Genomic DNA, 21,497 nt, shown 5'->3' on the forward strand with positions numbered 1-21,497 from the left:
ACTGTTCTAAAAATAAAAAAGGAAATTCATTTTATCTGGGGAAGGGAGTTACCAATTTTTAAAGCTCAAGAATTTTTCCATATTTTTGTTAATGTTTTCGACTTCCAAAAAGATCGGGGAAAATTCTAGGATGCTTATTTAAGTCTCTACCATAATACTACTATCAATAAAAAATAAAAATTTTATTAATTAAATCTGGAAAAATGATCCCCCCGCCTTCCATTTGAAAGAATTGAAAGGTGAGCCCACAGAAGTGTTAAGTTGCTCCAAGTTAAATTAAGATCATCTTATTGACGTATTCATAGGTTTGCTACAAACGGTATTGTGGTTAATAACTTTGAGTCGCCTTGATCACGCGACTGCGATTAATTTCATTGAGAATATGCATACAATATCGCCCTTGCTCTCACCCTTAATTCGATTCTGAAAGAATCGACATTTACGCATGACGGTCGCATCCAGGAACACGCAGAATTCCATCTCACGATCCTCGAGATCGCGACTCGTCCCTCATTATCACCCGGCACCTGTTATCTCGATCGTCGCATCCTGCCAACCATTATTCTCCATTATCTCTACTACTTGGACTCATCCGAACGGAACGCTCAAGCTTTGATCGATCTTTCTAATTACCGACGCCGATATCGAATCAATCTCGCCGATGACTCCGTGTTATCATTGTGCCTGGTCACCTTGTACACTTTCTTAAACGGCAACTCAAGTGAGAACCTTTAAAAAAATCTCAAGTGTTTTCACTATTTTCGCAAAGAAGTTTCAAAGATGCGCAAATTCTTGTAGCTGAACTTGCAAAATTAACGAAGTTATGACTAGACAGCGGATCTTTACGGAAAATAAAAATGGTCTACCTCAATCGCAACAATCAGGGGTTACATAGAAGTCAATTCTTGAGAGTTTTAATGAGTTAGAAATTATGCAAGAGTATTCGCGCGCGTTTTTAGAAAAGTTAAAAATCAATTTTCAATTCGGCGTGGCTTCGCACTGAATATGGCTGGCGTGTCTGATCATTATAGACTGTTTCTACTTACAATGGATACGCCCGAATATGTGCATACAATGAGATGTTCGAAGTCCACATTCTCTTTCAAGAATAAGGTTGTTTTACATTTTTCATTTATTTAGATATGTGGTGATCTTTACAAAATTCTTCTCGCATTTTTTTTTTGGAAAGTTTCAAGATAAGCTTCGTTATATTAAGTGAAATATTATCGAACTGTGTGTGGCCAAACGTTTTTTAATGTGATTGATTAGCATGACCTTCAAAATGATTCTACTTTATTATCAATTCTATACACCTGTACAAAGTTGACCAAAAGTCACATTTTCTAATCAACTTAGAATATTTATATTAAACGAGCGTTTTTCAACGTTCTTAAATGGAGCACGAGGTTTTATTTGAAGTCGTGACTAGTTCTAAGAAAATATTCACAAGCGCAAGTATCGTCAAGGAACGTGTTAACACTCGTAGAGATTCTTAGTGATTGAACACAAAAGAATGAATGAAAAAGGAATCCGTTCAAGTTCTGTATAACCGAGTCGTACACGTGTCGAAGAAACTAAAAATTCAGCACCAAACACAATCGGACAGTGGTCGTGGTCAAAGGCGTACATTATTATCCACTTTGCGCTTAGAATAGCTCCTATCAAAAGAGACGTAAACGCGTCACTTTAAATACAGGTGTCAAAATCTCCAGCGAAGATAAGTATTGAAAAATTTCAAAAAATAGAGCAGAAAATCTAGCAATATATTGACATTGTCGTGATACTCGTCTGAATCATCACAAATTCTAATATATAAATGTTCTCCTACGATCTCTCTACCCTATTAAAAATATTCTAAAATTCAGACTCTAGTCTTCCTCGTTCTAATCATGCCGATATCTGAAAAATGTTAGAACACGTTAATCGTTTGGCAATATTTCCATATTCATTATAGGATGCTTTCACATGACTTTTATCGATTTCTAAATTGTAATGATCATACTCTTCCATGTACGCTCGTTGATTATCTAAATTAGCCTGCTAAAAGCGTGAATTGTTAATTGCGTCAATTAAACGGCAACGCAATCGCATTTCTCACGGTGGAAATGGAATACAACCGTTTGAGCTGGTTCTATTATACACATCTCCTACACATGTACGACGATCATTGAGAAACATTTTTTTTTAACGCCACCTCATCGACGAATGCTCAACCGATGACGCTGTCACTTTCTCCTTCGTAACTATTTTTTCACTTTCAGCGTACGTACGCGTTTGGCGCGCAATAGAGAGCATTTCGCCGCCGTTAACTATTAATTTATACGATTTAACACAAAGCGATCGGCGACTGGAGATTATTATCGTTGATCACGATCGTCGCGATGACTCTACTTAAAGAGGAAATTACCAACAGGCCTTCTCCGATGAGAAAAATTAACCAGCCTCTTGAATGTGTATTATTTTACTACATAGGAATCGAGCACCGATCACTATCGGAACGATGACTTTTGCGAACCCGAGCGAGTTTATCTTCTCGTGCGTTCGGATTACAGAGAAACCACTGCAACGAGGATTCACGTAATGATAATCACTTCCATTTACTTTTATATAATTTTTATTGTTCTTTTTATTCTTTTAATACCGTGATACTTTGTCCGATGATTTTTCGTTTTTAGAGAAAATTCGAACTTGCAATTCCTATTTTAAGGAAAATTCTTACAAAAGCGTTCTCGCGTAACAGATATTTCAGAATCTGTATAATAAAAGCTGCACAGGTACAAATTACTAAGAGAAATAAATATATAAATAACATTTGACATTTTTAATATACTTTAAATGATGTGTGTATTAAGAAAGAAAGATATTATCTTCACATTAGATTATACGAATATTTCAAATGATATTTTGAAAATCAATATATCTGTGATTCCCAAAGAAAAAATCAAGGAAGTATTAATTTTATTTAAACACACAACGTTTTTATATTTTCTAGTTAATGATTTATGTACGTAATGATTAGTGGATCGTCTGCAACCAACAGTGAACAATAGTTCTATTATTCAAAAGTGGAGCAACAGAACAAGATAACGAGTTTCCACTGACAGATCCATTCTCTGGTTATTGAGGACCGAGTGCTGCCGGGCAACGTGTTACGCCCGGTAATAAAATGGCTATTGGAAAACACATTCAGTAATTTCTCTTTCGAATTCTGTGTTATTAGATTTTAGGTGGCCGACGACGGCTTTCACTTTCCTTTGTCAGTGCGCGGCGTCCGAAGGACAGCCTCGGAAGGGGAATAGTAATGCCGCAGGTAGAAAAGAATAAAAAAGGTCTGAAACTATGAAATATGCCGTTTCGAATCTGTCGAGATGATTACATGGTTCAGGTCAATTGCCACACTACGCCGAAGTAGGAAGGAAGGATTGCATTCCGTGGCAACGGGACAGAAGGATGTTCGTGACTTGGATTCCTACGACGACGCGACGCGGCCGTGCCTCATTTCTTTCGACTTCGTAACACGCGATTGTGTAACTTATTACCAGGCGTCGTCTATATTGTGGACGGGCTACAACGGGTCACAGGTTGTCCCAATAGAAACGCGGATAAATGCACAGAATCTGTATTGGAAAGACACGGCGAATGTGCACTTCTCAGATTTCTCCTGTTCGGAACACAAGAAACAGTCGATGGCGCAGAACTTCGCGAAATTTTCTGCAACCTTGACGTCTCCTTGCGTGAGAGTACAGTGGACGGTCGAATTGTTAGAACCACATAGATTAATGATTTTATATGAAACAGTCAATTGTTAAATGGAAACCTTGCTGCACTGAATACTTATTATTAGACAGCGGATTGTATGCACGTAGGACAAAAATAAGTAGTTTGTAATTAAGTAGTATGTAATTTAAAACCTATTAAACATATTAAGAAAGTTTGTTGCAGTTTGTTGCAATTCTGGTAAAAAGATTTTTATTTTGCATAAAGATCCGCTGTCTGCTTATTATACTAGATTGCAGACTTTATGCATCTCTGACAAAAATGTATACATAGGTGAAACATCGTAAAAATATTAGAGGAACATAAGCATATGGCACGTTACTTTCAAATAATTAATATTATTAACCAAAGAAATGAAAAATTCCCATTTAACTCTCTTACAAATGATGTATAAATAATTATATTTCGTCACGAGGATGAGGAATATCGTTTTCCTAAAGTGGCTCTCATAATTTAATTGTAGTTGACAAGTCGATTGCAGCACAGCTTTGTAAAAGTTCTACATAAACAAATTATAAAATCAGGAAACCGGGGTCTTTTGAAAGTAGCGTAACTTAAACGATATCATATCTCCACTCGACTGGAATCTAAACCATGTAAAAAGTGTCACCCGTGTGTGTTAAATTGGTTTCCGTAGAGGCCCGTCACGGAGCGTTCCATTTCCCTGTGACAAGGTGAAGAACAGGAAACGAGATTTCACTGAAGTCATCACAGACGTGTTAATTAGTGCGTTTGTCTCGGTCACTTTCGCAGTGGCCGGTGTGCTTCCACCTTGGGAAGTTCCAACGGGACGGGAAAGATCGTCGAGATAGCGATAAAGTGAAAACGCATCTTTCGCAATTATCCCCGAAATCCTTTTTTTCTTCTCGGTTCGCATTTGCATACGGTAACGCGGACAATTCGGCTGGAAGTCGGTCAACCGGGGCCACCGTGTATGCAAATCACCACGAAAATGACGGTCAAACAGATTTATTCGTATACTGAACTATACTCGGAGAGGAGTCTCGGAATGTCACGTGACAACCTCTACCTAATTTTCATGGAATGACACCGTTCGACCGGTATCAGTTCAATCAGAGTTGTATTTCTTTATTTTCACATTGACAAATGTTCCTGGGCCAGAATTTGTGTGTAACCATAATGTACACGCAGCTACATAAATTCCTTCCACTTCGATATGTAGAATTTGTTCCTAAGCCTTTCACCTTTCCAAGAAGCTGTGACGAAATGATCGAAATGAGTTGATTGTTTGACAAGGTAATCACAGTTCGATGCCTGACAATTCTAGAGATAAACAATGCACCCTATCATTGTCTGATAAGCGATAAGCAACTTTCATGGAAAGTGTTAAACTCGTGGAATTACAAATATTATTTGTCTCGTTCACAGAAATATGGCGATAAAACTGTCGAACAATCTGTCCAGATTGATTATATCAGTTGTACACCTCTGTGCCCGGCGATAGTAAGTTAATTGCGCGCCTGATAGGAATCGAAAAGAATCTATTGATAAATCGGTTATCCGAAATAATCAACCAATACGTAAGAACTTGTTCAACATGTCAGAAAATTAATTATAGTACTTCGAGATTAAGAACTCGAACGAGTAAAAGAATCTTCGAAATGTAATTCGACACGATTCTTGATGAAGAAATTAAATTTTCGAGTTACCTAAATTATTCAGTAAACATTGTAGGAACTTTTAATTAATCTAAAAAACGACCACTCATGTATAAACCTGTAGTTGCTAATGATCGCTAATTCTCGAACTTAATTTTCTCTAGAATGACATAATTATTCTCTATGAATCTTTATCTTTTCTATGAAATATTGAGAATTATAAACATCGTAAAATTGTATAAAATATGTGATGCTACTTTTAAGCCGAATTATGTTGTTCTAACTTGCACAGGTGGTTCATTAACATCTCGTTAGCATCAAAATTCTCTATCGGCACATTTCCTCGAAGTCTCTTGATTATGTTAACATCATCTGCGACGAGAAAGAAGTTGTCTCAGAACTTTCCGCAAACTTGACCTTCCCGATTTCACGATCTTGTACAAGGCCGATTTGTCAATCGCGACGATCGATCATCGCCTCGCGACTCCGCCAGTCCACATAAACGTCCAGGAAACCGGTAATTTGTCATTCACGATTTACCGATCCGATTGAATTACGATCACCAGCAAAAACTAACAGCCAAAGATGTCCACGCAGGAGGCGATCGAACTTCAATCGAAGAAAAATGATCGAACGCGTCCCAATGACACGGCTTTTCACTCGTGAAAGTCTCTTTCTCTTTTCCTTCGGTTTTAAATGTTTTCGAAAGCGTCGAAATCCAAGAATAACCTCTGCCTGAAAAATCTATGCGCTATGACCAATAGAAATTAAGTAGGTAGTTTAATTAAAAGAAACACTCGCTTTACGTTCGAAACTTCGTTAAATTAAGGAACTAATCGTTAATTAACTCGCTTAATTAAAGATAAAACAGCTTATTGTGTAAATAAGGATAAAATATTGGAACATCTTTGTTTTTTAACAATATAAACATTAAAATTGACCGGATTGTATCGTCTCATAAAAATAAGAGTACATTGATTCGAATTTGACGTGGTTGTCATTACAAATTCATTTATATTGCGTAATGTTTATCGGCGAGTGTAATACGCAAAACACGATAAACTCGCATCAAGTTTCAAGGAAAGCCTTCTCATCATTATACGAACTCTTCACAGAGAAAGAAAATGAAAGATAGCGCGGTCTATCATTCCACGAGTACAGTTCTGTAATTTCCCTTCGGCTGCTGTCTTCAGTTTCAGAAGTACGAAAGCTCGAGCATCCATTTGTATTTTTCTCGGCGCGACGACGGGAGACTGGAAGATAGCACACACAGAAAAGATGGATTGCGATATCGAAGATACACGAGCGAGGTCTTTAATTATTTTCTAATGTCTTCCGATTGAAAAATAATTAACAAGGAACAATCGTATCCGTCTTTCGATTGCGACAACGCGATTGCCACAGGAACCGCAAAATTGAGAAATCCCGATGAAAGAAATCAATCGGCAATTCTATACGGTGTGTCATAAGTTTTTCCATAAATTATTTCCTGCTAATTTCTAAACTAAATAACTATTCAATTTGTTCAATAGCTCCTAAAGTGCTCTTTACGATCGTGTGTTACTTTTGATCCACAGCATCGTGGAAAGTTTGTAATTCACTTCTATCATTTTGAAGTCCCACTTTCTGTTCTCGTGATCCTTTTTAAACAAATAATGAGAGTAAGACTCCCAATTGATCAGTATCATTTTATAGTTCCTGGAATATCGTGGAACTTTTGATCGATTGCATAATTCTTTTTAAGCAACTAACGAGAGCAGAACACTTGATTGATTAGTTGAAATTATACTCGAATGGAGTCCCTTCACTCGCCTCGAAAATTACACGAAAATACTATACAGGAAACACGTGACTCGCCTTAACATTAACATATGAATCTAATCGCTCGCTCTTTACCAACAGATAAGACGCTGCCCTGTCTGACAGCACGATCGTTTAGTCTTCGGGTACCTCTGATTCCGGTGACAATGACGGGTTTCTCGCTGTTCCTCCTCTTGGCGATTTGCCTCGCGTCTGGGGCTCACGGTAAGCACAACTACATTTCTCAACAGCGTTTCGGAAATTGCCTAACGCGATTTGTTGCAAAAACGGGTCGAATTTTATGGCAGACACGAGTAAATAATAACAGGTAAGAAAATACACCGCGCCAACGGAAAGGGAAAACTAAATGATAGCCTCACAGTCGTGAACCAAAATGTCGGACCATCGAGTTTGACCGCAAAAATACGAAAGACTTGTTCCATTGAAAATTATACGGATTTTATGAATTTATTATATACTTAATATATGTTTAAGGGTAACAATATAGTACCATCAACTTAATATTGTTAAAAGGAGAAACAATTATTTGGTTTTAGTACCTTACACCGATGCATTTTATTTTATATACAGGATGGTAGTTAAAATATTACGATACGATTGCAGAGATTAGTTGCCAAAATACTAGATTGTGTTTCACAACAGATGTGAATGATGTGATGATAAAGAAGCGATAATAAATAATACAGAATTCGGTAGGGTACAAAATAGTAGAGATTTATGTGCGAGAAATAAATATTGACATTACCGTTTCCGGGTTTTGGTTAAATAACAGTGATTGAAAACAATACGCCAGTGAGATTAGAAACCTAGCGTTATAAATCTTTCGATTTTAATGGTATTTGCACACAAGAAAGTTCAATTATGAAGACACTGGGGTCGTTTCATCTCGGAACTATTGCCGTAGAAATTTCGCAAACAAAGCGCGCAAGTGTAATCCATAGGTTATCCGTCGTTGTACACCAAGGAATTTCTCGATTCCAATTTTAAAACTCCTCAAATACCGGGTGGTTCACGACAAACAGGCCACCTAAATAGCTCCGTTAGGATTAGGGATAGAAGAAAATGTTAGAGAGAAAAGTTGTACAGTTAAAGGGGGTAAATATGGTGATATAAAAAAATGTTCCGATTGTAGTCGTTTTCAAGGTCCTTTGAAGGTCATCGACGATTTTTAAATAGCACCATATATTTTTAACTTCACAGTGTTGTAGCTGATGTCAAGACGAGTTCAATGATGTGGTACACTATGACCTTCAAATGACCTTGGACTCATTAATAGATATAGTTTGACTACTCTGTTTGATCAACGGAAATTTAATTTCTTCAGCCATTCGGTCTCGTAACACGTATTCGCAGATATCCATCTCGTTCTACTTATTCAAATTTAGTTAAAAAGTTCCGTGAATTAGGCAGTGTAGGACGGAATACGTGTTACGAGACCTAATGGCTGAAGAAATTAAATTTCCGTTGATCAAACAGAGTAGTCAAACTATATCTATTAATGAGTCCAAAGTCATTTGAAGGTCATAGTGTACCACATCGTTGAACTCGTCTTGACATCAGCTACAACACTGTGAAGTTAAAAATATATGGTGCTATTTAAAAATCATCGATGACCTTCAAAAGACCTTGAAAACGACTACAATCGGAACATTTTTTTATATCACCATATTTGCCCCCTTTAACTGTACAACTTTTCTCTCTAACATTTTCTTCTATCTCTAATTCTAACGGAGCTGTTTAGGTGGCCTGTTTGTCGTGAACCACCCGGTATACCTAGACGTCCTAGCAGAAATACGCGTTGTTTGAGCTACTTGTATTTACGGTGCTAACTTTCGTTCGTACGTCGATCAGAAACTCCTCGCAGAAAATATCTCGTTTAATTATGGGACTAATGCTTCTGCAAATACTAAAAATTAACAACATTCCACGATTTTAAATATACGTGATCTGTGATGCAACTTTTAATGATTACAGTCAGAATTGCTGATCCTACAGGCATCTATCTTTTATAATAATCAGTTATAGTTAATGTGACCCTCGTTTGTTTTCATTCGGACATTGAACATCTCTGTTTCAACATTTTCTCTAACCACGCCCTACACGCATAATCTAGGCGTTTCGATGTTTGCACTTTCTTTTAACACATGCTGCATTTTGAAGAGTTAGTTGCTACTTGAATACTATTTTTACTTAACAGCGAAAAAAGGATTCGGTCCTGGCGAGCAAGAATGGGGCTACGTGAAAGTACGACCGAACGCGAACATGTTCTGGTGGCTTTACTATACGACGGCAAATGTTTCCTCGTATTATAATAAACCGTTGGTGATCTGGCTACAAGGTGGACCGGGTGCATCGTCCACTTCCTACGGAAACTTCGAAGAGCTCGGACCCCTCGATCTAAACTTGAATCCGAGGAATTACTCCTGGGTACGGAAACGATCCAATACATAACGAAAAATCGCTTGATACAACTGCGAAACAACAGTGTCGAACAGTTAGTCCAAACAACAAAACAAAAAACATTTAAAAAATAATAATTTGGGCTTTCTAATCTAAAACTATATACCTATAAGTATTTCAGGAAATTTTTATTGAGTTTTTATGAAGATTCCAATGTGCTACTTCTTATACTAAGGAAACGGTATACCACTTCAGGGTTAAGTAAAAAAGAATGAAACTAAACGGTTATGGTTCAAATAAATTGAGAAAATTAAGTTTACACCGATTAGCTTTTGAAGCCATAACAATAGAAGCTTGTCAAGTACATAAATCACTTGAGGAATGGAAAATAAATGACTGATAAGCTTCAAGGTGTTGACTTTCTTTATCAACTATTGATCGATACTTCTACAGGTGAAAGACTACAATGTCCTCTTCATCGACAACCCAGTCGGCACAGGCTTCAGCTACACCACAACGGCAAACGCCTACGCAACAACAAACGCACAGATCGCCAGCGATCTCGTAGAATGTATGAGGGGTTTCTTGAAACAGCTGCCGAAATTCGCGAATGTCTCCACTTACATCACAACCGAGTCCTATGGTGGAAAAATGGGCGCGGAGTTCGCTCTTGCTTGGTACAAGGTGAGAGTCCCGAATCTAACTAAAATCGTGACTTAATTGAAAATTTGCGATTACTAGATTGCGGATTTTGACATGACAAAAATTATTAGGTACGATAAGAGACAGTAAACCTCCAGGAAAAGGTATTGAAGCGATTAAAAGTAATCTCCCTACATGGCATTGACGAAGAAAATTGTTACAAAACAGAAACGAACAGTTCGCCGTTCCGAATACTAATGTTTTAACGTGTTTGTTGAAAATGCAGGCACAGAAGGCAGGGACCATTAAAAGCAAGTTGAAGGGAGTCGCCCTCGGCGATGCCTGGATCTCCCCCATTGACTCCGTGATGACTTGGGCACCTTTCTTACTCGAGACGGTAATATTTTTAACATTAAAAACGTCAATATTCCAATAGTGTGCACAAGATTGTGGTTAGATAAATTTTTACTTTGTGAATAGAAAAATGTGCAATAGATAAGGTAGGTAAATACGATAGAAGACATGTGTGAAGAGAAGTGAGTGGAAACGGGTGCTCTATTCCTAAATATTGTTTAACTTTATATTTCAAAAGCGGTGACTAAGAGAGTGGCAATTAAAAGACTACACTGCTATAATTAAACTGTTCGTTATTTGCTGCGCTCTCGGTAAAAATTCGTCGCTTCTGAAAATGAGAAATCCTGTCCGGAAATCATAAAGCTTAGAACCCCTGGTCCTTAATGAAGATAGGCGGTTAAGAGCGTTCGCGGTCGAGCGTGATAATTTTAGATTAAGAACTGTGCTTTCGTTGAAGGAAAAAATGATTTCATAGGGAATGGTAGACACAGCCGGTTACAGGCAGATCCACGAAGCAGCGAACGCGACGAAGAAAGCCGTGGACACCAAAAAGTGGAGGGAATCCACCAATCTCTGGAGTTACACCGAGAACGTGATTTTAGAAGCCACCAGTAACATCGACTTTTACAATATACTGACGAAGACGAATCCCGTCTACACAAAAGACTCTAGTGCAGTGAGGCTTCTGTCGGAGCCAACACTTAGCAGAGGTAACAGAATACGTTATAACTAGACCGCGAGTTTTATGCATTTATGACAAAAATGAAGTAAAACTATTAGTATAGATAGTAAAGCTATTAATGAAAGAAAATAATCTTTATTCGCCTCCTGCATCTTTCAATTGACGTATACAATTTTTAGTTTATCTAGTAACAACATAATATACATATATCAAACTACTATTGAGCAGCTGTATTACGATTGTGAACCGTTTTAGGAGATGTGATGAGCACCTACGACGTTAATCTAAACAATTTAATGAATGGTCCAGTGAAACGAGCGCTTAATTTGACGTCGACTCATAGCACTCAGTCTGGAACAGTGTTTAACAAACTGCAAGTGGACTTCATGAAACCTGTTATCGACAAAGGTATTTTCTAGCAGAGTGAGATCCGACGGTTTTATTTGGCAAGGTGAGAATGCAAATAACTAATGATCGTGTCAATTTCTTCGCAGTGGAGCTTTTGCTGAATCAAACAGACTTGAAAGTGGTGGTGCTCACTGGACAACTGGACCTCATCGTGGACACTCCAGGTACGTACGCCCCATTTTTAAGAGATAGCTCATTTTGCATTCCTCTTTAGAACTGTACGCGCAAATTACAGTAATTGTATGATTTTATATTTTCAATCATTTTAAACTTTGATTTTAGATAACAGTTAATGTAATTATTGTTGGTAGAGTAATTTAGTTTTTCTATTTGCCAAATATACAACAACTGTTTGCAAAAGCGATAGTTTTCTACCACTTTCGAGTGCCGATTGTTTTCTATTGATACAACTCTCCAGGTACGCTTATCTGGGTTGAGAAGATGAAATGGAGAGGCTCTAACTGGTGGATGAATACTAAGAGAGAGCCTTTGACCTCGCAAGGAGTGATCGAAGGATACGTGAAATCTTTTGGAAACTTCTCCTTCTATTGGGTCAATCGAGCTGGGCACATGGTAGTGATGTTTTTTAGTCATTAATATCGCGTAATCTGAATGAGAGCACAATATAGTTTTCAATGATTCTCCTATTTTTTCCAGGTTCCCAAGGATAATCCGGCTGCAATGGCACAAATCTTGAAGAAGTTTGCTAATTAACAGTCGCGGTGGAAATCAAACTAAAATAGAGATTAACCCAAACTTATATTTACAAGCTTTTTGTCAATCTACGTAACTAAAATGCGTATGGATATTTAGACTTCTAATTTTGCATTATCTTTCTTCTTCTAAAACATCTAATCCCATCACACAAACAAATACTTCCAATTGAATTCCAATAATTCCAATTTTACATTCCCAAAAAATAAAATGATTTTCACACTTCTCGAGAAGTCTAAGAATCACAGTTACTAATTTTCACGATTCTTAATCGTTAATGAATCTATGAAACAGGTTTTAAATGTTCATCACATTTCATCTAGTAAACCAATCCTTCTAGCTTCGCAAGAGAACAACTGAAGTCCACTTTTAAGAAAGTTATTCCGATTTAAAGTGTGTTTGAACATTCGCGTTATGGGCTGAATCTCGCTGCTACTTCCCCGCAAAAAAATGGATTCGGGCAGGCTAATCATTCTCCCTGTTAACGTCGCGAGTCGTGTAGAACGCGCGGTCCTCGTTGTTTCCGAGAAACATGCGGTTTTACGAGGACCGTCGGTTTGTTTTGCGCGATCTAGTCGATCCGCGAGCATCAATGGCGGCGGAACGGTTTACCGAATGGGTGTCGGTGGTCTGCGGCCGCAGTGAATTTTCCCACACTCGTAAAACGCCGTAGAAGCAACAATCCGAAAAACCGTGGCCCGCAGACGGCCGCCGATTTTGTCAATAAGGAACGATTGTTTACATTCGGCCGGATACGAGGCAGTAAAACGGAACTATCCGCAAACAAGACCGCCTGCGCTGACGAGGCATTTCGCTCGCGAAGAGCAAAGGCTTCTGCGGTTCCACGGGCTCGTAAATAAAACTAGCAAGAAACTTTCTTCGCAGCTACGAAAAAAAAAACATATTGCGCCGATTTTTCAACCGATGTTTTCGACTCCGTTGCCGCGCGCGCTCGAATGGTACAGTACAATCTCGATTATCTTGGGGTGCAATACGCGTACATATAACTGAACCCTTAAACTATGTATAAAGGGGGGCCATTAGCTTCCGAACGATTTCGAACTATTTGTAAAATTCCCATATATTGCTTCATACAATATCAAATATTTCAACATTTGTCAAAATCATAGTAATATTCATAATTTAGGATGTTCGAAGGTACTATATGTGTATTTTAAATGAATATGAAAATCAATAAAAAGCGTTTAGTACCCAAATACTGGAACCGCTGCGAGAGAGGGGGCTGCCTTTTAAAAGAAAATTATTTTTACCATCTGCTCGACCTTCTGTAAATGTTGTTCTTAGTTGTACCAGACGAAATGATTTAAGGAACGCGAAACAGGAGCACAGGATTCAAGACCCGTGTTTTCGAAGAACATTCCGAGGAAGTTCCATCCGGACCTAAGTGCCGCCGTCTAAATACTCGAACGACAACTAATCCGCTGGTTCCTTCCACCGCAAATCCACCATGATTTGTTTCTTATTATTTCAAGACGACGACGTCCGACTACGAACGACAGCGGCAGAAACGGCGCACAAACAAATACCGCTCCTTCCCTTAATCTTTCTTCTGTTCGCAACATCAAAAGCTTCGAATCCTGTTCGCGTTCAGAGACTGAACACAATTTACCAGGAAAATACAAGATCTTTAAATGAGCCTGACTCGTACGAGAAATATTTTTAAAATTCATTTTTTAAATTCTCGACATTTTTGTGGGACATTCTAGACTACGTATATCTATCGAAATGTTAAATAGAAACGTTAGTGAGATATCTTGTTTATAGTCACACAATAAATAATTATTAGCATTTTGAGTGGGGCCCCGTGAATTTGAAAACTTTTGCTGCACATATACGGCAATGAAATTTCGGAAAATAATTCAGTACTTCTGTGGGGTAGTTCGATATTTCTCGAAAATGACGGGGATGGTGGCAGACGAGAGGTAAGGCGGGCCGAAGAGGAAGACAAGAGCGGTTCCGAGAAGCGGCACGGTTTCGGTATAATTACCGCAACTTTGTTTACGTATCGGCTCGTTTACTGCCGGCGTGGGTGTTAGAACAGCATATGTGTAAACAGCAATAAAACACGCACCACCGGCTCCCGTATAGGTAACCGCCTCCCTCGCGTGGTAACACGCAAACGGGAGTTCTCCGGAAAGGCAGAATGGGCGGAGCTGGACCATCCTCCGGATCGTCCGTGTCAAATTAAACACCCTTCGTTAAAGAATTACTCCTACTAGCCGCAAATCGTACTGAGAAATCAGTTCACCGCGGTATCGAACGCGAACTAGTCCGAGGAAGTTTTAGTCTCGCCATCGAAAACGGTCCTCGAGCATCATCGACGATGGCCACGACTTCCCTCCGAACGATCTGAGAGATTCGTTCTGACATTTAAACAGCAAATCTCGTTGAACGGTTGTCTCGATACGTGCCTGTTCACAATGAAGTGATAGCTCTGTCTGCAATTGCGGTTCTCACGTTCGTTTGAAACGAAGTGGACACTCAGCCTTCCATCCCCTGTTTCGTAAAACTGTGTTCGATGGCCGATTTAATGTTAGTTCTACTATGACCAAATGTACAGTGTGATATAGTGTTCTGTTCGTTAAATACTACAGAGTGTAGTAGAATTCCACAAATGGGGGAAAGGAGAATAAGAATCTGGTGATCCTTGAAGCAACTCAAGCCTCCAAACTAATTCGCAAAAGGAAGAAGACTCGAGAATAGAAGAAAAATACAGCGGAAGTGATGTCACTTAGAAAATTGTGCAACTAACACTTGTCAACGTCTTCTTTCTTAGCAGCCTGAGGAGGTCACAATGTGTTAACGTTTACTTTGTCAGCAACTCTACAGGACTACATTTCTCAGCTACACTGACAGATACCGATCACAAAGATACAAGCGACGAAGTACATAGAGCAACGAGTTTACAACCGCATGCTCTAACCACCGACCAATGGAGCCAAGTAGCAGCTGCCAAGACTATCCTTGCAACATCTCCAAGGCCTACGGTTGCGATCTGCGAAGAAGTTACGAATTATGGAATCCAGAAGAGATCTTCCCGACCATGTGCCCCCTGCCGAGTTACTACAGTCTGGTACCGGACATGTTCAACTCGAGGACACTGCCATTTTCCTGGAACCTCCCTCTGATAAGATACAAGCCCCAGCCTCGATACGAGAAGCCGCCGTATTCTTATATCGCTCTAATCGCCATGGCTATCAATTCCTCGCCTAAGCAGAGACTCACCCTTTCCGGGATTTACAGATTCATCATGGACAGATTTCCTTATTACAGAGAGAACCGGCAAGGTTGGCAAAACAGCATCAGGCACAACCTTAGCTTGAACGACTGCTTCGTGAAGATACCGAGGGACAAAGTCGTCGGGGAGGACAATGAGGAGGATCAGGTTGGGAAAGGTAGCTACTGGACCCTGGATCCATCAGCTAGCGAAATGTTCGAGCACGGGAATTATAGGAGAAGGAGAATGAGGAAACAGAGAGGATTCACGCAGGACAAGCAAGAACAGAATCATACGATCCTTCCGGTAAACGAAGACGATAGTTCTATCAACGTGTACCTAATATCAGAAATGAAGCTTGCATTTAAGTAGTATAAAACGTAGAAAGTAAAAACAATATCTTAGAAAGGGTGATATATGTACAACCCCCTCAAATTTTGATGATATTTACTTATAATAAACGAAAAAGGAATCGACATGTACTTGTTTAGCAATCATGCATTCACGTTCAGAAAATAGTTAGACCTTACTTATCTTATTTTAATTTTTACATTTCAAATTGAAATCGTTCGTTTCAAGCGTGCAGAAGGAATAAAAAAATACAAAATCTAAAAATAATTATCAAGTTGTTAGGCTTCCCCCTTAAAAAGCATTGTCTCCTGATTTTGTAAGTAAATAATATAAATATAGCTTGAAAATAATTGTTAATTCGATAAATTTAGGTGAATATTATTTAAAATGTATAACTATGTCTTGGTTCTTCAGGTTTCGCCGGAACAACTCCCTAATTTGAAGAGGCGGGAAAGGAAGAATGAATATAAAATAGTCAGAGCGAAGAACGACGAAGAAGAAGCACAGACCACGAAAGTGAAATACGCGGAAACCCAAGGACGCTGTGTGAAATCAATGATGTTCACTATCGAGAATATCTTACGGAAATCTACCCACGAACCTGCCACTTACAATTAGCTATTCGCATTCGACGAATCGTGTTATTAATTTTCACTTTTTGAGAAATCACAAAAATTTGTTGTTCTCTGACATCACTTATGGAATTCTTTATATACATATAGGGTGTCTCATGTAAGTTTCTCTTATGTAAATTAATAAGGAATAAAGTTCATTTAAAACCTAGCATAAGCAAATATCTTTTTATACTAAATGTTAATAATTTGAAAGATACAAAAATTAAATGAAACTTTATATTTTCATAAAATCACTTTATTAATAAATAGGTTTACTTAAGTACGTTTGGAGTAACATCCAAAAACGTTGGTTACATCAGACACCCTGCATATTAATACTTCGGCAATTAATGCATTTAACTGAAATGAAATACAAATTTTCCAATACTGATAAAACCTAAAGGAAGCATAAAGTAATAAAAATTATCTTCTTAATGTCCTCATTATTTATTACAAAAATCTTTGCGTTTTATACATTGGACGTAGGTGTATAAACTTCAAAATTCTATTTAACCATTACTCCGAAATATTGTATACAAAATTATGAATTAACTAACGCACATAGAAGGAAGACATTTGTATATATGAATTATTTTAATAATCTTGTGCTGTTTGTCCAAAAATAAAAATGATCAAACGTAGATCAATTATGTTTAAAAATTGAATTTCATCAATTCCTTTTCGATTAAAAACGTATTTTTTTATCTTCATTCTCAAATTTCTTAAAATCTGTAACTAATAATATTAACAAAATAACAATAAACGGAGAGTTATTATTTCGCTATATGTATTAATACATAACGGTATATATATATATATATATATATATTAATATATATATATATATATATTGATATATACACATGTCATTTGCTAAAGAAAAATTACAGTAAATGTTTAATACAAACTACATACAACATTATTAAGTTTGATAAGAATGTACGTATTCCGGATCAAGTACTATATAGACAAAGCTATCTGTTTTTAGCACCTTAATCATTTACTTAAAGAATCTGTCTGTCCTTAATCTCAGGAAAATGTAGTTTTACAAAATTACATACAGATTTGTGTTAATGTCGTAATTATATTTTAATTATATATACTACTGTCTCATAGAGACATAGAATGTATTTTAAGAAATGCATTGAGTTACTTCAAAGATAAGAAATAATATTAAGCGGTTGGATCCCTTCTCATTAATTCTAAGTCGGCATCCATCATATCTTTTACAAGCTCCTAAAATGAAAACGTTTAATAGCAAACTGACAGCTCGTAATCGTATATGTAGACATAAAATAAGCACCTTAAATGTAACTGTAGGCTTCCAGCCTAATTTTTCTTTTGCTTTGGTAGCATCCCCCAGTAAAACGTCCTAGGTAAATAAAGAAGGTAATTGTTGATTATGTAAGAATCTATAACATGTAGTTACATTCTATAAAACAAGATTGATGCGTACTACTTCTGTTGGACGGAAATACTTGGAATTTATTTTAACTAATACTTCTCCCGTTTGTGCATCCTTTCCTGTCTCATTTACACCTTCACCTTCCCATTTAATTGTGCGGCCTACATATTGGAAAGATACTTCCACAAATTCCCTAACACTGTGTGTTTCTCCCATTGCTACCACATAATCATCTGGAACAGGCTGTTGCAACATCAGCCACATCGCCTAGAAAAATATTGAATGCGCTGCATTAAAATTTTGTAATGTTTCTTACAAGCCGCTAATTTATATATTTATATACTCTTTACCTTAACATAATCCCTTGCATGGCCCCAGTCCCTTTTGGCATCTAAATTTCCCAGTTCGAGAAAATCAAGTAAGCCCAAATGTATTTTTGCTACTGACCTAGTCACTTTTCTAGTAACAAAATTTTCTCCTCTACGAGGACTTTCATGATTAAATAATATTCCATTACACGCAAACATGTTATATGCTTCCCTATAATTTACTACAATCCAGAAGCTATATAATTTTGCACAGGCTGAAATGCCAAAAATATGAATCACTCTACTTCAGAAGTAATGTACTTAACATATAAAATAATAGTTGAATAACTAATTACCATAAGGGGAACGAGGATAGAATGGTGTTTTCTCATTCTGGGGTACCTCTACTACTCTGCCGTAAAGCTCAGACGTTGATGCATGATAAAATTTCACAGTTTTTTCTAAACCACAGGTACGTATTGCATCCAACAATCGAACTGTTCCGACTGCGTCTACTTCAGCAGTATATTCGCTTACTTCGAAACTTACCTACAAGAATGTATTATGGCTATACAAAAAAAAGTGATTGATTGTTTTAAAGTTCAAAGTTGAATAATGTTATGCTTACCATAACATGACTTTGAGCAGCTAGATTATAGATTTCTGTTGGCTGTACAAGACTAATTACTTTAACTAAACTACTAGAATCCGTCATATCACCATAATGTAACTTCAGTTTATCCTGACGATGACTTTTTGGATCCGCATAGAGATGATAAATACGAGCTGTATTAAAAGAACTGGCTCGTCTAATAATTCCATGTACATTGTACCCTTTTTCTATTAAAAATTCTGCTAAATAAGAACCATCCTAAAAGAAATTACACAAAACAAATCATTTCATTTATATTTACTGTGTACGTCATCACGTTTGTTGAACAATTTTATCCACGTGGCAAAAACCATTTAACGTTTTGAAACACCAATGAACGAAATGAAAAAAAAAGTATGAACTGTCAACCTTACCTGTCCGGTAATTCCCGTAATTAATGCAACACGTCTCTCGCCGCCGGTTGCCATTTCAAGGGATGCTCGAAAAGAAATGATTTTTCTCCTTTATATACTTCTGAAAACTGTCAGGCTTTACCTAACGTGTAACACCTGATAAGGCAACACTTTTTACGGTTGATTTGTTTACCATACATTCGGGCGTTATCTTACAACTTCCCACAAACACCTGCCGAAGGAAGTTCTATAACTACAACAAGCTCTAAGAAACTTCATTTTGAATTGCGAATACACGCAGAACAGCGAAAGTGGCTATAGAATTCGATTTAAACATTTTAAATGAATTAATCGCGTACTTCTATTGTTTTATCGATACTTAATCATTATTTATTTATGAAACTATACTGACTGTTTGGCACTCTCCTTAATATATAGTGGAAATTATTTTAAAATATTTCATCTTTTACACAAACTTAAAATTTAAAAAGAAACTTACTGATATTGCCACGTTCTTGGTGAAACAAGTATAAACTAACCAATCATTTATGTTACTATATATGTAGGAAGTCATATATACATGTGCGTGTGTGCATGTGTGTATGGCAAAGAAATTATTTTGCATTGCTGCCATCGCCATCGTCACTGATCGTCACCGCAAAGTGTAGTGTCATTCACAGCGAGAAGTTTTGAGTTCGTTGTTTCTAAAGAGAAATTTGATAAACATGGCTCTTTCGTGCGAAAATCCAAACCGATCCTTGCCTGATTATGAGACACAAGCTGCTAAAATGAGGAGTTTCAGTCCATATGCAGACAACGGAGGGTAAATTTCAAATATAACCTAAAACCCTTAACGATGATGTTTAAAAACACAAAGAGATCTAAGTATTTCACTGTAGTAAGCACGTTATTTTAATTTTCTATGTTATTTCTTAAAAATTGTTAATATTCTATAATATTGCCAATATTACACAAGTTGTTTTTAAATGGATATTCTCCTTTTTGATTGCAGGAGTGTCATAGCCCTTGCAGGAGATGATTTCTGTGTAATAGCAGCGGACACGCGTCTTAGCACAGGATTTTCTATTTACACCAGAGAACAACAGAAATTATTTCCTCTGTCGAAGACGACTGTCCTAGGATGTTCTGGCTGCTGGTGTGACACGCTCACTCTGACTCGTCTTTTGTCTGCTCGTATGCAGGTAAACTTTCTAAATGCATCTAATTTTCAGACTGATTATTTATATATACTTATTATTAGACAGTGGATTTTATGCATTTATATGACAAAAATGGACACATACAATTTAAAGCAGTGGATGAATGAAAAAGATTAAGGAAATCGGTGTATTAATATTTCAGCTTAACATGACCATTAAAAGAAGAAAGAAATTTCTATTTGGCTCCTGTGTCTTGCAATCAATACAAACATTTTTTATTTTGCATAAAGATCCGCAGTCTAGTTATTATATTTAAAAGTTATGGAATTATTCATTACTATTCTCATTTCTCCTGACATAGATGTACAAACATGAACACCAGAAGGAAATGTCAACACCAGCAGTAGCACAAATGTTATCGACAATGTTATATTACAAACGCTTCTTTCCATATTACATTAGTAATATTGTTGGCGGAATAGACAATGAAGGTAAAGGTTGTGTGTACTGTTATGATCCAATTGGACATTGTGAGGTAACTAAGTATAGAGCAGGTGGTTCTGCTGGTGCACTTTTACAACCTCTTCTCGACAATCAGGTATAATGAATATACTGTAAAAGCGTGTCTTTCATTGACTATATTTTAGTCCATTAATTGCATTATGTTTCTTGCAGGTTGGATTTAAAAATCAGGAAGGAGTTGAACATGTTCCCTTAACCGAAGAAAGAGCAGTTTCAATAATAAAAGATGTGTTTATTTCGGCTGCAGAAAGAGATATTTATACTGGTGATTCTATAAGCATCAAAATTGTAACAAAGGATGGTATAAAGGAGTCGAGCTTTGCATTAAGAAGAGATTAATTAAATAAGATAAAAGTAATGTATTACCAGGTTTCTGTACGAATAAAAATAACACTGAACAGTGTAATTAATGTTTATTTAGTAATTTCTTTTTATATACAAGCTACTGTATGATGTATGATGAAATATTGCTACATT

The 21,497-nt window shown here is 37.1% G+C and overlaps 4 protein-coding genes across 6 annotated transcripts in view; 3 read left to right on the forward strand and 1 right to left on the reverse strand.

Moving 5' to 3' along the window:
- The window catches only part of LOC143211986 (retinoid-inducible serine carboxypeptidase), a 55,290-nt gene extending 42,766 nt beyond the window's left edge, over positions 1-12,524 (forward strand). The window contains exons 1-10 of one of the 3 annotated variants that reach the window (XM_076430202.1): positions 6,521-6,854; positions 7,299-7,421; positions 9,415-9,644; positions 10,071-10,301; positions 10,546-10,656; positions 11,089-11,323; positions 11,551-11,703; positions 11,790-11,867; positions 12,122-12,276; positions 12,361-12,524. In XM_076430202.1, the coding sequence (XP_076286317.1) occupies positions 7,364-7,421; positions 9,415-9,644; positions 10,071-10,301; positions 10,546-10,656; positions 11,089-11,323; positions 11,551-11,703; positions 11,790-11,867; positions 12,122-12,276; positions 12,361-12,417 (1,308 nt within the window). In that variant the 5' untranslated portion in view covers positions 6,521-6,854; positions 7,299-7,363 and the 3' untranslated portion in view covers positions 12,418-12,524. Of the gene's footprint in view, positions 1-6,520; positions 6,855-7,298; positions 7,422-9,414; positions 9,645-10,070; positions 10,302-10,545; positions 10,657-11,088; positions 11,324-11,550; positions 11,704-11,789; positions 11,868-12,121; positions 12,277-12,360 lie in introns of those variants that run through there. The other 2 variants (XM_076430201.1, XM_076430200.1) reach the window with 2 other exon arrangements.
- A 1,907-nt stretch (positions 12,525-14,431) lies between these two features.
- On the forward strand, positions 14,432-17,186 carry LOC143211997 (uncharacterized). The gene is made up of 2 exons (XM_076430227.1): positions 14,432-15,961; positions 16,421-17,186. The coding sequence occupies exons 1-2, from the start codon at positions 15,371-15,373 to the stop codon at positions 16,622-16,624; spliced, it is 795 nt and encodes a 264-aa protein (XP_076286342.1). The 5' UTR covers positions 14,432-15,370; the 3' UTR covers positions 16,625-17,186.
- Gmd (GDP-mannose 4,6 dehydratase) lies at positions 16,954-19,993 on the reverse strand. The gene is made up of 8 exons (XM_076430222.1): positions 19,838-19,993; positions 19,360-19,570; positions 18,962-19,204; positions 18,690-18,882; positions 18,376-18,608; positions 18,077-18,292; positions 17,924-17,992; positions 16,954-17,856 (listed from the first exon to the last, which is right to left on the reverse strand). The coding sequence occupies exons 2-8, from the start codon at positions 19,411-19,413 to the stop codon at positions 17,794-17,796; spliced, it is 1,071 nt and encodes a 356-aa protein (XP_076286337.1). The 5' UTR covers positions 19,414-19,570; positions 19,838-19,993; the 3' UTR covers positions 16,954-17,793.
- Prosbeta6 (proteasome beta6 subunit) lies at positions 19,947-21,426 on the forward strand. The gene is made up of 4 exons (XM_076430228.1): positions 19,947-20,161; positions 20,351-20,540; positions 20,860-21,096; positions 21,174-21,426. The coding sequence occupies exons 1-4, from the start codon at positions 20,064-20,066 to the stop codon at positions 21,357-21,359; spliced, it is 711 nt and encodes a 236-aa protein (XP_076286343.1). The 5' UTR covers positions 19,947-20,063; the 3' UTR covers positions 21,360-21,426.
- Positions 21,427-21,497: the final 71 nt, after the last annotated feature.

Source organism: Lasioglossum baleicum, chromosome 9 (assembly GCF_051020765.1).
Source record: "Lasioglossum baleicum chromosome 9, iyLasBale1, whole genome shotgun sequence".
Classification (NCBI taxonomy): Eukaryota; Metazoa; Arthropoda; class Insecta; order Hymenoptera; family Halictidae; genus Lasioglossum; species Lasioglossum baleicum.